Source organism: Stigmatopora nigra, chromosome 15, assembly GCF_051989575.1.
Source record: "Stigmatopora nigra isolate UIUO_SnigA chromosome 15, RoL_Snig_1.1, whole genome shotgun sequence".
Classification (NCBI taxonomy): Eukaryota; Metazoa; Chordata; class Actinopteri; order Syngnathiformes; family Syngnathidae; genus Stigmatopora; species Stigmatopora nigra.
Genome location: NC_135522.1, coordinates 5,440,067 through 5,455,303, shown reverse-complemented (window position 1 = coordinate 5,455,303; position 15,237 = coordinate 5,440,067). Strand labels below are relative to the sequence as shown.

The 15,237-nt window shown below is 41.2% G+C and overlaps 1 protein-coding gene across 7 annotated transcripts in view; it reads right to left on the bottom strand.

The window, feature by feature from the left end:
• Nucleotides 1-438: 438 nt before the first annotated feature.
• srcin1a (SRC kinase signaling inhibitor 1a) overlaps nucleotides 439-15,237 on the bottom strand; it is a 78,339-nt gene continuing 63,540 nt past the window's right edge. For 5 of the 7 annotated variants that reach the window (XM_077734057.1, XM_077734056.1, XM_077734058.1 and 2 more), the window contains 10 exons: nucleotides 14,438-14,613; nucleotides 13,529-13,659; nucleotides 13,253-13,400; nucleotides 12,330-12,633; nucleotides 11,571-11,838; nucleotides 10,583-10,722; nucleotides 10,345-10,494; nucleotides 9,089-9,625; nucleotides 7,044-7,172; nucleotides 439-4,126 (listed from right to left, as the gene is read on the bottom strand). In XM_077734057.1, coding sequence (XP_077590183.1) covers nucleotides 3,746-4,126; nucleotides 7,044-7,172; nucleotides 9,089-9,625; nucleotides 10,345-10,494; nucleotides 10,583-10,722; nucleotides 11,571-11,838; nucleotides 12,330-12,633; nucleotides 13,253-13,400; nucleotides 13,529-13,659; nucleotides 14,438-14,613 — 2,364 coding nt within the window. In that variant the 3' untranslated portion in view covers nucleotides 439-3,745. Of the gene's footprint in view, nucleotides 4,220-7,043; nucleotides 7,173-9,088; nucleotides 9,626-10,344; nucleotides 10,495-10,582; nucleotides 10,723-11,570; nucleotides 11,839-12,329; nucleotides 12,634-13,252; nucleotides 13,401-13,528; nucleotides 13,660-14,437; nucleotides 14,614-15,237 lie in introns of all 7 variants that reach the window. The other 2 variants (XM_077734059.1, XM_077734061.1) reach the window with 2 other exon arrangements.

Sequence of the window (15,237 nt, the reverse complement as noted above, 5' to 3'; positions counted from 1 at the left end):
TGTTCTGTTATTGTGATGCAAGTTCAAAGTCTACCTTTTACTTACCAACAAAACATGACTTTTTACAGTAGGCTAACTAGAATTCTGTAATGAACTACTTTCAAGAGCTTTTCAATTGTAGTACCTAATTAACAAAATAAGATAGTACTACAATGCATACCTTTGTTCTCAAAGTACAGTAATCCCTCAAATATCACAGACAATGTCGACCAGACAATCGAAAAACTGCAAAGTCGAATCAGTACTATAATACATGTTTTTGCGCATATACTATTTCGACTTCAATCTTGTAATGTGTATTCACATACTTTTTTTGACCTAAGTACTCTGTCATTCTTTTTTGTTACCTTAGTAGTCCACGACAACAAAATCGTTGGGTCAATCTGAAAAATACAATTTCAAAAAACACATTTTAGTAAAGCCACAGAGTCATTGAACTATACAAGAGGAGCTGCACTTTATTGGACACACAATCACGGCAAATTATGTACAAAACTTTAGTCACACACATTTCCTCACATAATGTCATCCGTCCTGATAAATGAACTCCAGCATCATTCTTTTTTTTTCTTCTCTTTACATAAATGAATATTTTCATATAACTATATATATATTTATATATATTTTTAGTAGATCTCTAAATGGTCTTGGTCACTCTTAACTACAAACCTAGGTGCATTCAAGCGTTGCGAAACACCTAACATGCCTGTCTTTGCTTCACGCACAAAATCAAACGAATGTGTCAACTCCACCTTTTTTCTTATGTATTTTTGGGAGAAAACATTCATGATAGACATCTTTTTTTAAAATTATAATTATTCTTTTAAATCATCTTGACTGCACCGTGCGATTGCTTGAGACGATACATGCATCTGTGGTGTTTGAATACTTTTGAAACTGTCATTATACTACTCATAATATTCAGTAATGAATACATTTGCCTTTTTTTTTTTTAGACGGAACCGTTTCTTAAGAAGGATTGAATATTTACACCATTTTCGTTGATTCTACTTTTCGATGCTGTTTTTACATCCACACATTCATGTAAAAATACAGTACATGTACTATATACAGTACATACTATATAGCACATAGGTTTATTGTATTGTCATTAAAAAAACAAGATACAAGTGAAAACACTACATTGTTGATCCATTTTGGTGGTTCTGCTTACCCACTATTTTTGTTTTATTTCGTTTTTTTAAAGTTTTTTTTTTAGCTTAATTCTGCTGTACTTTTACGAACTGACTTGAATGCAAAATTTTGGTCATGTGACCTCAATCCAACTTTGTATTTAGTCAGAAATCCTTACCTTGAACAGCACCAAAACACGTAAACACACCATGCGTGATTTAAAAAAAAAGATATTTAAATGAAATAATTAAGAGACAAAATATATAAAATATACATCTTTAAAATAAAGAATAGAAAAAAAATACGTCCTCAACAGACACGTTTCCCAACACGCGTGTCCATAAAGAAAATCCTAGAAAAAAAGACCTTTCCTATATATATATTACAGAGACTATACAGATATATATTTAAAAGAAATATTTAAAAAATGTCTAGTGTGTATGAATAAATAATCTATGTGAAATGGAAAGAAAAAAAACAGCATTTGTACAAAATGGTCATCGAGTTAATAAAAAAAAAACGGAAATAGTGATGGCATTATACAGTAGTCTATAGACTGTATATATATGTATATTTATATATAAATATGTATATTATAATAATGACATTTTTCTTCACAGACACACAGTGTATCATTTTACACAGACCTCATATATTTATATAAATACACACACATAAATGTGTTTAGTTTAGCTTTAAATGCCACGGCTGCATTTCTTCTATCCTTTTTAAATCTGCAAAACGCATAAATGGCTGCCAATGACGTGCTAGATGTCCAATCTATTCGAAGTGGGAGGGATGGCAGCCTTGGAACGTTCAGTCATTCATTTGCTACCACTCTCCCAGTTGATATGGATTGGACATTTAATAGCAATAAACTAAGCAGTTGATTTAAATGATTTTGACAGCAGAGCGATGATTGGACGCCTATTTTCGTCAAGGGCACTGAAATGGTCTCACTGTGCATTCCATTTTCATTCTAAAGGCGGATTGTTTACACTTGTGCTTGTAAATCAAGTCATTTCTCGGCCTCATAAATAGAAAGTCCCTTTTTTCAGTCATTTTCAAACATGCACTAAATTCCCACTAAAAGTTTTCCACTATAATTGCTGCTTTCCAATGGACTCACTTAGATTTTTATTTAAATTGACCCTCTGGCTATCCGTCGACTTTTATTTCAACATTTATAAACTCCTAACATCCGAGGTTCTCATATGTAGACATGACATTCATGCCCCAAAATGTGATGTCTACCAGGTTTAAGGCAGTGTAGCACTTTTCACTATTGTGTCCAACTGTCCTCAAATATAGAGCTCGTACCATGACACCCCAAAATAACAGCATTAAGGCTAAGGCTTCAAGGGTGGGGGTCTATAAAGGTTATTTTTTTGTTTGTTTGTGCGTGAGAAATTAAAGTCAAAGTGTGCGGATAGTTAGGAAGTCATGTTGCGCCTTGTCATCAAGTAAAAACGAGCTCAATGGATTTGAAGTCTAGCGCCGTCAATGGCAGCCAATGAGTGCTCTATGAAGATAATGAAATGTGAATATAAACAGGGCTTGGTGTCTTTGGGGGGTGCGATGTGGATGATTGTCTTCATGTACAAAATTAACATCAAATTGAATATAATATTTCTACATTAAAGTCATCTTTATACATATATATATTTCTAGATATATTTATATTGTTGTATATTTGTACTTTGTCTAGTTGTAGCTTTATTTAAAGATGTGCTGTTGGGGGGAAAAAAGCCTTTGTGCATCATTAAATGTGACATTTTCTAAATAATTTGCCGAGATAAACAATTTCAAAATAAGGGGTATTCTGGTATTCCTATTTTTTTAAAGGATTAAACGCAATAATTTAGCCTGTCAAAGAATTGTGTAAACGAGCACCACTTGATTCAAATATTACCACTTAGCTTTAAAATGACAAACACGCATCAAAATATTTAAACATGGCAGAGTAAAATTGTCTATTAGGCAAAAAAATTAGAATTTCATTCTGTTAAATATGATTTGTGGTTAAATTCATTCCTTGAGGATAGGGTTGAAATGGTATAAGGATTTTTCATATTCCCCCATGTTCAAATATAATGAAATGCACTTGCATATTGAGTACACTCACACAGTGACGATTATTGGATCTACCTTTTAACTCCTTGACGGCAATAGAAGTCAAATCTATTTGAATCGGGAACTGCAGTGTCAAAGCAGTCAAAGAATGAATACGGGAGCAGCTTATACGGGTGGAAAAGGTCCAGTTTTGTGCATCGGGGGTTAAAAAGAAAGAATAAAAAATAGGCCTCAGAGAATAAAGACATAATAGTACTCCATTAAAATCCTAATATTACAAGGAACCTGTCATACATTGTAATATTACAATTTTAATCAGCAAAAGCATTTCAATACCTGAATTTTCTAATATTAAGACTACAGCGTTGTAATATATTACAACATGACTTAATTTTTTGTAATATTACAACAATTTGGTAATATTGCCTATTCTGGTAATATTTCGACTTTGATTTCTCACTGTTATGCCTTCATTCTTGTCTTATTTTTTCTATTCGGCCCTAATAACAAAAAAAAGGGAAAGCTGCCACTTTTGCCCTTACTGTCCGTTCTTGAGCCCCTCCAGACTGACCTTGGACGAGGTGGGCGACGTGGGTGAGCACGGTGACAAGACGGGCGTACTGGGCGAGGAGCATGACGATAGGGGGGCGCTGGGCGTCTGCGAGGCGGAGGAGGCGGGCGAGGGCGAACGGCTGCCGGGCGAGGGCAAGGAGGCCGAAGCCGCCCGTTGCTGCTGCTGCTGCTGTTCGCGGAGGAGCCGGTGGCGGCGCAGGGCGGAGGACAGCAGCAGTGCTTCGGCACTCAGACCGGCGGCCGACAGGCTGGCCAGCAGCGCCTTGGCCTGGCCGGGCGACGCCCTCAGCGCGGGACCCTCCGCCCTCCGACGGCGGACGCCCGATTCGGCGCTCGGGGCGGCTCCCTTCGGGTAGAGCGGGACACGTGATCGACGAGGACGGAGGGGGAACCGTGAAAAAGTCCCACAAAGTGAAGCTTGCCTGCGCGTGCATGCTCACTGTCGAAAGGGGGAGGGGTTATCGTGCGTTGAAAAGGGCCGGAGGGGGGGACGAGGGGGACGGGATGGGGACGGGGGACGGGTCACGCCACCACAAGGAGGACAAGAGTGGAAGGGCAGAACAAGCAGAGGACACATTATTTCAGGCGGACACCGGCATGTGCGACGGGCGTGGCACCGTCGACACATGATTTTATTTTGACTTTTAATGACTATTACGCATTAAAATATGCAAAATAACCACACCACTGTCAAGCATAACCACATGTAATGAAGTGATGCACCACTAGATGACAGTCTTGGCATACACAGTTGGAGAAAAACGGTTATTTAACGTTTGTTTATTCACTGCCAGTCTCCTATTACAAAGAGATTGGACGCCGAGTAGTGATAAACTCATTTCAATTGTAGAAGCACAAGAGGGTCTTTCAATTGAAGTTTCCATTAGAAATCAAGTCATAACTAGCTGTTTTTCCTCAAAAAAGGGTTTCATCGATGTCATTTTTTTACCGTTTGGACTCCATTGGGAGTGGGAGGGTTGGCAGAGAACAAACACTCCAACTTTAAACATAATGGACGCCTATGAGAGATAAACACACTTCAATTGACGACATAAGCATGATATGACCTTGCCAAGACCCTACCAATGTAGTTCAGGCGGCCATATTGGTAGGGGCAACATTCCTTTCAAGGTCAATGACTTGAAATGAAAATGAAGCCATGATAATAATAATAATAATAATAATCAGACATAAGCAGTAACGATCTTATTTCTAAACTATCTTTCAAAGAATATTTACTCATGGACTACCACTGTTGGCTTTTGGTGTCCAATCCATTTTTTTTTTTGCTTATATGCGAGGAAAAAGGAAAGAATTGGTCGACGCCATAAGGAGCCGCGGCGGCCTGAGATTGAGACAGAATTGGTGAGAATCCTAACTTCGTCTCATCAGGCTCTGATTATCCGGGATCAGGCGGACGAGATGACGCTCTTTTTTTGCCTCCTCGCTATTTCCTCCTCATTCCGTCCCGAGCATCTGGCGGGCGCAATTGATGCCCGCCAGCCTCGCCTAGTGTCGAGCGGATTCCGGTACTTGTCAAATGAAAGCCAAATTAATCTTATTATTGCAGCATGACGCCGACTCACACTTTGCCGTTGCTCTTTTTGTCCCCTTTTGAAAAGAAAATGCGGAGACGTTTTAAGCTAATTGTGGAGCGAAACGCCTCTCTAGGATGCTTAAAAGTGACGTCAGATAGAAATTACCGAATCCTAAACGCTTTGGCTGTCACTGACGGACGGCGATATCCATCCATAATAAGTCAAGTAAAAAGATCAGGAAGTGATCAGGAATGCCCCAAAAATCAACAGCGAGTTTAAATTCTCTAGATACCACTTTATCGCTTAGTAAATGTACTCATTAATAAAAAGTAACATTAAAAAAAATCATACAATAATTATGGTATATTCTGGACAATGGGTTGCTCGTAGGGTGGAGCGTATCAGTTAAAAAAAGGAATTGATGAATTGCATTGGACTATATGTTCTTATATTACCAATACTAATACCACCACTACTACCACAAATACTACCACCACAAATACTACTACCATAAATACTACTACCACTATCACTACTACCACTATCACTACCACCACTATCACTACTACCACTATCACTACTACCACTATCACTACTACCACTATCACTACTACCACTTCCACTACCACAAATACTATCACCACAAATACTACTACCACTATCACCACAAATACTACTACCACTATCACCACAAATACTACTACCACTATCACCACAAATACTACTACCACTATCACTACTACCACCACCACTACCACAAATACTACCACTAACACCACCACCACTAGAACCACTAATACCACTACTTCCACTATCACCACTACTACTACTACCACTACCACTACCACTATGACCACTACTACTACCACTACCACTATGACCACTACTACTACCACTATGACCACTACTACTACCACTATGACCACTACTACTACCACTATCACCACTACTACTATCACTATCACCACACTATCACTACCATTACTACCACTATCGCTACACTACCACTACCATCACTACCACTAATAGTACTACTACTATCACTATCACTACACTACCATTACTACCACTATTATTACTACTACTACCACACTTAAAGGTTTTAGCTTATCTTGGCTGTAGTGGCATTCCATTCTCTACATGAGGTCTTGGTTTTAGTTTCCAGTGGAAATGTTGTTTTCAAGCTAAAACAATTCTGTGTACCTTCTGGTTTCCTTTCATGCCACATATCTTCCTTCAAAGTGGCTCCAGGGACCATTAAAGATTTCTGTAGCGACTGTCGAGCTTAAAGTCTTTCTGAATGCTTGTCTAAAAACCCTCAGGACGACTACAACTCCAGGCTGTTTGTATTTCCTCTCAAAACAACAACAGACCAGCTATTGTGCAAAAAAGAAACTAAGGCATGCCAGACAAATATGCAGTTGTAAAATACAATACAGAAGAAAGTACTGCTGAGGCACAAATTCAAATATAAATGTACATACAACTTATTTAAATGAAACCGCTTTAAAGGAATCATCTTTTGTAATAATTTTTGGACTAGTTTGCTTACATAAAAATCTCTTAAATACTGTCTTGACAAATAAGTACGACTTATAGTCTGGAAAATATGGAGATAATGAGCATGTCTAAGAAGAATGACTACTACTACACAACATGGAGGAAAGTTAACATGCAGGTGAAATCACCCCAACATGCGCACATCCAAAAAAAAAGACAGCCTACCTGCTGCTGGGTCTTCAAGAAGTCCTCCTTTTTGCCACTTTTGTACTTGTCCATGCTGTTCTGCTGCTGCAGCTGCTTCAGTTTGGAGGCTGGGGCAGTAGGGATCTTGCACGGGTTGCCGTTCCCTCCCTGGAAAAGGTAACGGTTGAGAGATGAGTCTAAGTGAGGGAAATTCAGCCTTTTAACTCTTTCATTGTGCCATTGACGATGATCACCGTCCAATCATCCTTCTGCTGTGACTTGAACTGAGTTTTTCACCAGTACACGTCCAATCATTATGTTGGAATAATTCATTCGCTGACAACCTCCCACTTTAAAGGGATTGGACGTCTATCATCATCAATGGCAGCCAGTGAGTTAATCATTGGAGGATACCGAAAGGGGCCAGGAATTAAATACCTGAAATGCCATAAAGACTTTTTCTAAATTCAAATATGGAAAAATATTTGTTAATGAATTAATATATAAAAAAACCATACTTCCATTGTTGCTTTTATAAGGCAACCAAAAAATGGTCCATTTTAATAGTATTTAGATTTAAGATGACCTTTTAGATTAAAAAAAATATAAGATTAACCCCCTTAGAAAAAATAAAAGAAAATTAAAAAGAGCATACGACCAAAACAACTTAAAAAAAAAAGTCTTAGACAATTTTGAACCTATCCATGTCCTCCCCAATCAAAATGGATTGGACTCTCTAACGCCATCAGTGACAATCAAGCGAATTAACTATTTCTATGCTTCAACCCACATAATAACAGCTTTCTGGGACACATCTGTGCTCTCCGCAAAAATAAAGCCCAATGAGTCGAATCAGCGAGTGGCCTTTCACACAATTATCTCTAATTTCCACATAAAATCGGACTGACTGCACTTTCGCCAGCGCCGCAAAGTGGAAAAGCATCAGGAGCGAGCACTATGAAAGTTGGCACCATGTCCGAGTTCATTTAAGATGAACATCAGAAGCTGCCGCGCCGCATCTTTTTCTCCTTCCGACACAATCAGTAGTCGGCGTCGCGAGAGCGGCGAAGAGCAACGGCGTTCGTCGCCAGTGATGCAACGACGAGTGCGGGCGGCCCTGACGAAACGAGGCGAGGGCACTTTGCAATCGTAGGCCGTGCCTGAGGAAAACTGGATCCAAAGTGGCATTTGGTTGAGTGACAGGGTGGAATTTGGCAGAGTGCAAGGCGGCGCTCACACACACTCACAAACTAATGTTACATGTCAACACGAGTGGCAGAAAAGTCTGTTCAACTTGCTCATTTTACAATGCATTTCAATTCATTTTCACTGGGGGATTAACTCTTTGGCTTTCATTGACCGCAATTGACGTCGGACTGGACGATTATTGTTATTAAGGGCCATTTTCAATATCAATTCCTTTCTTTTACTAGGTACCACAACACATACTCCATAACTTGGACTGGCAGTGAGCGAGTCAATTAACTCTTTGGCTGCTATTGATGCTAATTGACGATCCATAGTGGCTCTAAAAGTGAGCAGTTTTTAAATTCAACATGTTTTTTCTACTGCTCACAACACTAGAACTGGGTAAAAACATCCATAATTTCCCATAACTTGATTTTTTTTGTTTCCAAAGATGGGACTTGAACAAATTCTTACTATTGAAAAAATGAACATGAATTGTAATTCAATCCTGGACCCAGTAATCAACCACTGCAAAATTTTGGGATGTCTACTTGCCAAAAACTCATTGAAATCCACAGCAGGACGATCAGAAGCCCCACGATTGGACATCTATCATCAAGTATTTTGATAGAAAAGCAAAGTAACGACAATAAAAAAAGAGTTTTTTTTTATCGTCAGTTTATAGTGGGGAAAGGGATGAGCGTACAGACAATGGGAGAAGCCCACAGCCAATCACAGAGCAAGAAAGGTCTGGTGTCTGTCCCACCCCTTTTCCTTTTCCTTTTCCTTTTCTCCAAAGGAGGAGCAGACATCAGAAAGGTGAAAAGTTCCAGGTGGACCCTCAGAGTGGAAATGAGGAAAAGAATGAATCGGGCGAGGAGGCGTGAAGAAAGAACCTTTCTGGAGGTGGAAGGCTTGGGCGGGACCGGCGGCTTCTTGCACGTTTGGGTCACCCCGCTGATCTCCAACAGGGTGTTCTCCAACTCCCGAATGGTCTCCTCCAAGCTGTCCAGCTTCTTGTAGGCACCCCTGCGGACATCTTCTCCCGGTCGGGCCCCACCGGGACTCTCGGTGTCGGGTTGGAATTTGATAACCGCTTCCCCGGTTTCTATCCCCTTCATCAGGGCCTTCGCCAGGTGGTTAGGCCCCGCCACCAAAAGGGAAAGAAGAACCTGGTAGGCTTCCTTGAGCGTGGCTTCTTCCCTGAAGAGCAGCAGGAGAGGGCGCTCGCTCAAGTGCGCCTCCGAGAGCGCGGGGGATTGCGCCGAGATGGTGCGCGTTTGCAAAATGACACCCGCGGCGGCGCTCAGCTCCTGCGCCTCCGATGGCGAGAGAGCCCTCATCTCCCGCTCGGTCAGGAGCAAAGTCACTTCCCCTCGGCTCGCATCTCTGACGGGACACTCGCTCCACATGATGTGTGGATTACAACTGCCCTATAAACCAGGAAACGCTTGAATTGATTCGGGATTAACTCTTTCACTGAATGTGAAATCTCGTGTCCAGATTCAATCTTGGTTGCACAGTCCCCAATTTTTGGCTCCCAGTACAGACTCCAGTTATTTAGAAAATTGAATTTTGTTTTCACTACTCCATTACTCCATACTCATTTTGATGTTAAGTTAGCTGACACTGCTTAACTCATTGGCTGCCATTGAAAAGCATAGACCTTTCATCGCCTTTACCTAACATGGGGCAAAGTTATTTCTAAACCGATTTTAAATGATTATTTTCAAAACTGACGGTTATAGGCTTTCAACCCATTTCAAGATATATCAACATAAGTGTGACAATAGGAATTGCTAGAAAAAAATATCACTTCTAATTTTGGCATATATCGTGTGGTCCAATTGCCTTTCATAATCAAAGAGCCATAAAAAAAATGTATATATCGGCCCTAATTATCAATGGGAATTTTGTCTATAATTGGCCTTTAAAAAAATCCCATATTGGTTGACTTCCACTTTATATGAGTGTTTAAACTACATGAGCATAAACCCTACTATGCAACTGTATTTTAACCATTATAGTGTATTATAAATGGCAAAAAAAGCCAGGCACGAGGCCCATCTGTGTGAACCACATCGCAATTGAACCCCACCGCTTTAACACGTGTTCACCACGGCGAGCACGTCTGTTCATGAACACGGCTCACCTCTAACTGGGCAGAACTTTTTTCCTGCTCCACGTCTGCCTTCTCTCCAGATAAAGTAGGAGGCGTAGACGCGGGGCGAGGGTTTTCCGAAACCGTCCTCCTCAGTTTTACGTGGGGTTTCGGGTTCTCTGCCTCCTCAGATTCGGATTTCTAAAAGAGAGATAGACAGGTGTACCTTTTTCGTCCTTCTTGGTTACCTACAAATGAGGATATTTTTCCCAAGAGTTTGGGGAGTTACCTTGACACATTTCCCGGGAATGAGGGGCTCCCCACTGCGGGTTATCAGGCCGGGAGAAGAGGGGAAGCTACGTCGGGGTGGCGGCGGAGGCGGTGATTTGGAAGGCTTTTCTGTGCGGTAGCGAGGCAACGTCAACTCATCTGTGAGGGGTGACGAAAGAAAAACAAGATAATTCCACGTATTTCTAGCCAGACAACCTTGAGCATGACTCATAATCATTGACTCATTCAAACTATTGATTGAACACACTGTGAAATTTCTGGAAAAATTGCCTGGGGTGCGTCATAGATTTTTTATTTTTCAAACGTATTTGTTCAGGCAATGGTAAAAATGCTGGAAGTTCTTTTGGATGATTTGTAATTCCATGAAAAGAAGTATGTTTTGAAAGTAGGTATCGAAAACTTTTGAGAACTGAATCTCTGACTAATAGGCAGAAACAATTTTGGTTTGTAAAATGCTAACTTACTTGCAAGAACAGTGATTGACAGTTGGCACAGACACACCATACGTTTTTAAGGTCTTACTCCATAATAATCATTTTTTTGTTAGTACCCATTCAAATTTGTCAGCAAACTTTACTTTCTGTCCAATCCAACAATTGATATCTTTCAATTTGACCTTACAGGACCTTTAAATATTTCCAATTACAACAATGAATAGCATTGAGCCCAAATTCCAATGATTATGACATAAGAAAATCCAATAAGAATCTGGAGTGAACTGAATACTAGAAAGATGTACGAAATTCCTCCTTATGCACGGAGTGGCTTAGATTTGGAAAAGAGGTTAAGATGTTACAAATCGGTATGCATGTGACCCGCTTAGAAGGCTGGCAGAGGCAGGCCGTGTAGCCCTCACTTCAAAGCTACCGTTTAACATGATTCACTTATTCATAAAGAAATTCGTCGACAGGAGCTTTTATTAGGACCATTTTTTCTTCCCCCTCTCCTTTGATCCGAAGTAGCCGACAACGGTTTTTAGTTCTCACCTGATCCCAGTCTAGAGGCTCCATCCTTCTTCTGTAGGGGCTTGCTGTTGAGGGTGCGATGCTCGGGGGTGGCCGTCCCGCTCGGAGGAGTCTGTGGAGGCTGCGAGGACCCCGCGATGGAGGAAGGCTTGATCTGCTTGGCGGCAAAGTCCAGGTCGGGGATCGCCTTCATGAGTTCGGCCTGGGTTTCCTCCAGCAGTCGGTTAATGTCTTGAGCGCTGTATTGGGTCAGGCTGGCCCGTTTCTCCTCCCAGTCCCGCTCGGCCGCCTGGGAAGACATTGGACGAAAAAATAAAATCGAGATGGAGCCTGGGTCATATCCAAGATGGTTGCCAAATACGCAGACAGTTTTAAAAAAGGGGAACTTGTTGGGTGATAAAGTCTTGCTACCAACATGAATTAAAGTTTCTCACACTATTGGCGATCCAATTTATTTAATGGAGAAGGCTGACAGTGATTAAATGTTTCTTCACTCGCTACCGACTCTCCAAACTGATTTGGACGTCTCATGATGTCAATGCATTAGGCAGTGCATGACCAAATCATATCAAGTAAGTATGCAGGAATTTAGCATTAAAAGTTCAATTTAAAAAGGGGTTTACAGTAGTATAAGCTGATACCACACAAATGATTGTAATTTTCGAGTATAAAGGGCAAAATTTTGTACCAAAAAAAATATATACCAAATTTTAGTCACAAATCATGGGTGAGCATTATGCTCCAATAAATACAGAAGATAAGACCCAAATTGATTCCTACCAGGCGAACTTCAACAGACGACGCCTTGTCGGCGGCACTTCGGCGTTCCAGCTCTTCCAGGGCTTTGCCCTTGTGAGGGACGGGCGGGTGATGGTCCTTGTGCGAGCCGCCTGGGCTGCCGTGGTGGCGGCGGCCCAGGCTAGTGTGCGGGCTCCAATTGGACAGGCTGTTTCCTCCCCCGAGATCGTTGATGGCGAGCGGCGTGCTGCTTGGGAGGTCAAAGTCGGGGAACTTTCGCAGCTCCTCGTTGTGCTTGGATGACGTGAAGTCTTCGTGCTTTTTCCAGACGCCGTCATTGGCTTGCCTTCAAAGGGACAAAGGATAAACAACCCCATCATCAAATAGTCAAAATGGCACTTATTTGACTCTTTGTCTCTTTAAAAAAAAAGAGGTAATACTAATAGTATGTATATGGGGATAAGTAGTATGCAAAATGAATGAATATTAGTCTAATAATATATGAGAGTAGTTGTAATATTGCACGAATAAAGTTGTAATACTATCATCGTATTACAACATCTGGAGAAGATGAATGAAGTTGTAATATTACGAGAAAATGTTGCAATGTTCCATTACTTAATAATACATATAGTACGATGCCGCATGATGAAGTTGTGATATCACAAATGTACATACATTCAAGTGATCTACGCAATATCATAATTGATTTGAATACAGAATACATTCTTGAAGAATTACGTCAGCACATCAGATTACACAATAATTACAATTTGGCATCCATACAAGTTGTGCAAAGTACAAAATATTGCGACCCTATTTCATGAAACTGCAGCTTTAATCTCGTCATGACTTTTGTCAAAGTAGTATCATTTTATACTGCCACTCTAATCTTGTATAACGTCTGAATTAAACCTATTATAAATCCTGCACTTGCAGTCACGTCTATGAAGCAGCATACTTACTTGCGCATGGTATTGAGGGTATCCGTAATAGTTTTGCAGCGCTTCAGCAGGGCGTCCAGCCTGTGCGGCTCTTCTTTCAGGAACTTCACAGCTTCCACCTCTACCCGAAGAACCACCCGCATCTTACTCTGCAGACTTGGGAACTGATCTAAGGCGCAGGAAAAAAAAAAAACTTCAGTCAAGTCTTTGGTAGGGATGTCGACGAGAACGATTGGACAGACGGCGTGCAGGGTCGCATTTGAGTTCACATGCTTAATTAGTCACGCTTTGACTCACTCTTCAGCTCGGTGAGCGTCTCGCCCAACTTTCGGAGGATGGCCGTTTTTTCCTCCAACTCCTGCACGCTGACCAGCTTGTGGTTGACGAACGACTCTTTCTGGATGTCCTCCACCGACTTCTCCAGGTCACTGAAGGGGGGAGGAAAGGCGTGGGAGGATGAACATTGGCTGCCCACCTGCCGCACCATCGCACTTTTCAATTAACTCGCTCCGTCGGCGTGCATTTTCTGATGAGCTTTCGCGGCCAGATGAACCGAAGCGGCGTGGGCAGGAATTAAGAAGTTGGAAAAGTGCTCTGGTGGCTTGCTGGGAACATGGCTTGGCAAAATATACTAAAAACAAATGTTGCACCAATACTAGTTCTAACAAATCATTGACTTTAATGGGAATCTTGCCTCTACCAAGATGGCTGTCCTCAAGGCATTTTGGTATGGGGAATGGTAGCATGGTTATGCCATGAATTGTCATGTTTCTCAACATTTTTCAACAAAACTGGCCTAAAATTAAATGGTCTAAATGTGCAGAGGATTGTATTTTATGGTCTTTGTCATTTGTGGCCTTGAGCTAAATTTGTCCACATTTACCCCCGAGAACATAGGAATGCATATCTGAAGTAGAGATCTCAAGGTGGCTCTTTGCGCAGGAGCTCCAATTAGTCGCTAACACTTCCCATCTTAATAAGAATCTAAAAGTGCTAAGCCGGGCTTAATTACGCTTCCGGCTTTATCTAAGCGCCACGCCAACGCTTGACTCGCTCACTTGAATTTCTACTTTGTCCTACTCCAACAAAAAGTACAATCTAAAAAAATAAAGAAAACCCAGATAGATATACAGTAAAAATAACCTGAATTGACGTCGACCATTATCAATAGGACTGAAAGATTTAACTGTGTGTTTTAGTACTGACTGCAGTTGCTGGATGATGAGCTCCTCCTCGTTCAGGTACTTGAGCCGCTCCTCCTCCACCAGGAGGCGCTGCCTCTGCAGGGGGTCCTCCTGCTTGCGGAGGGCGTCGGCCAGGCGTACATTGAGCTCGGCCTCGGTGCGTTTCAACAGCCTACGCATGGAATCCTGGTTGTCCAGCTGTCAGGAAGAATCACAAGACATATTTAGCCAACCATCTCGGTGCCTGGACTAGTATTTAATAAATACACATTGAAAAGCATTGGATAGAAGTTCCTTTTCAATCCAGTGGGGATTGAACCCTCGGCCACAGAAGTGTGAGGCGGAAATGCTTAACACAAGCCACCAACATGCAGTATAAGTATACCCAGATAATTATAATAATAACAATGAAAAGCAAATCAAGTTAATTTAATTTAAAAAAATAAACTAAAAGCTCCACCAGTATTAAAAAAACTACTAAGTTGGTTGACCTCGTAATCTACTAGTAAAAAGCTCATTAAAGCTAAAAACAAAATGATTTTTAATAGAAGAATAGTGTATTTAATCATCTTTTAAACAATCTTTTATCACCATCAATAGCACACCAGGACTTAAAATGCACTGTTAGGTTTCTTTTTTTAACTCCCCCGTACACAGCAGCTTGTTCTTATAATGCCTCCACGAGTGCTTATTTGCATGTACCGACACCAAGGATGCCCCGAGGAGAAAATCGCAGGGTGTACTCGGCGTATTCACGGCGCGTGAAAGCCCTCCTCGCCTTAAGAATGGAAAATTGTACGGAGCCGGCGCATGTAATACAAC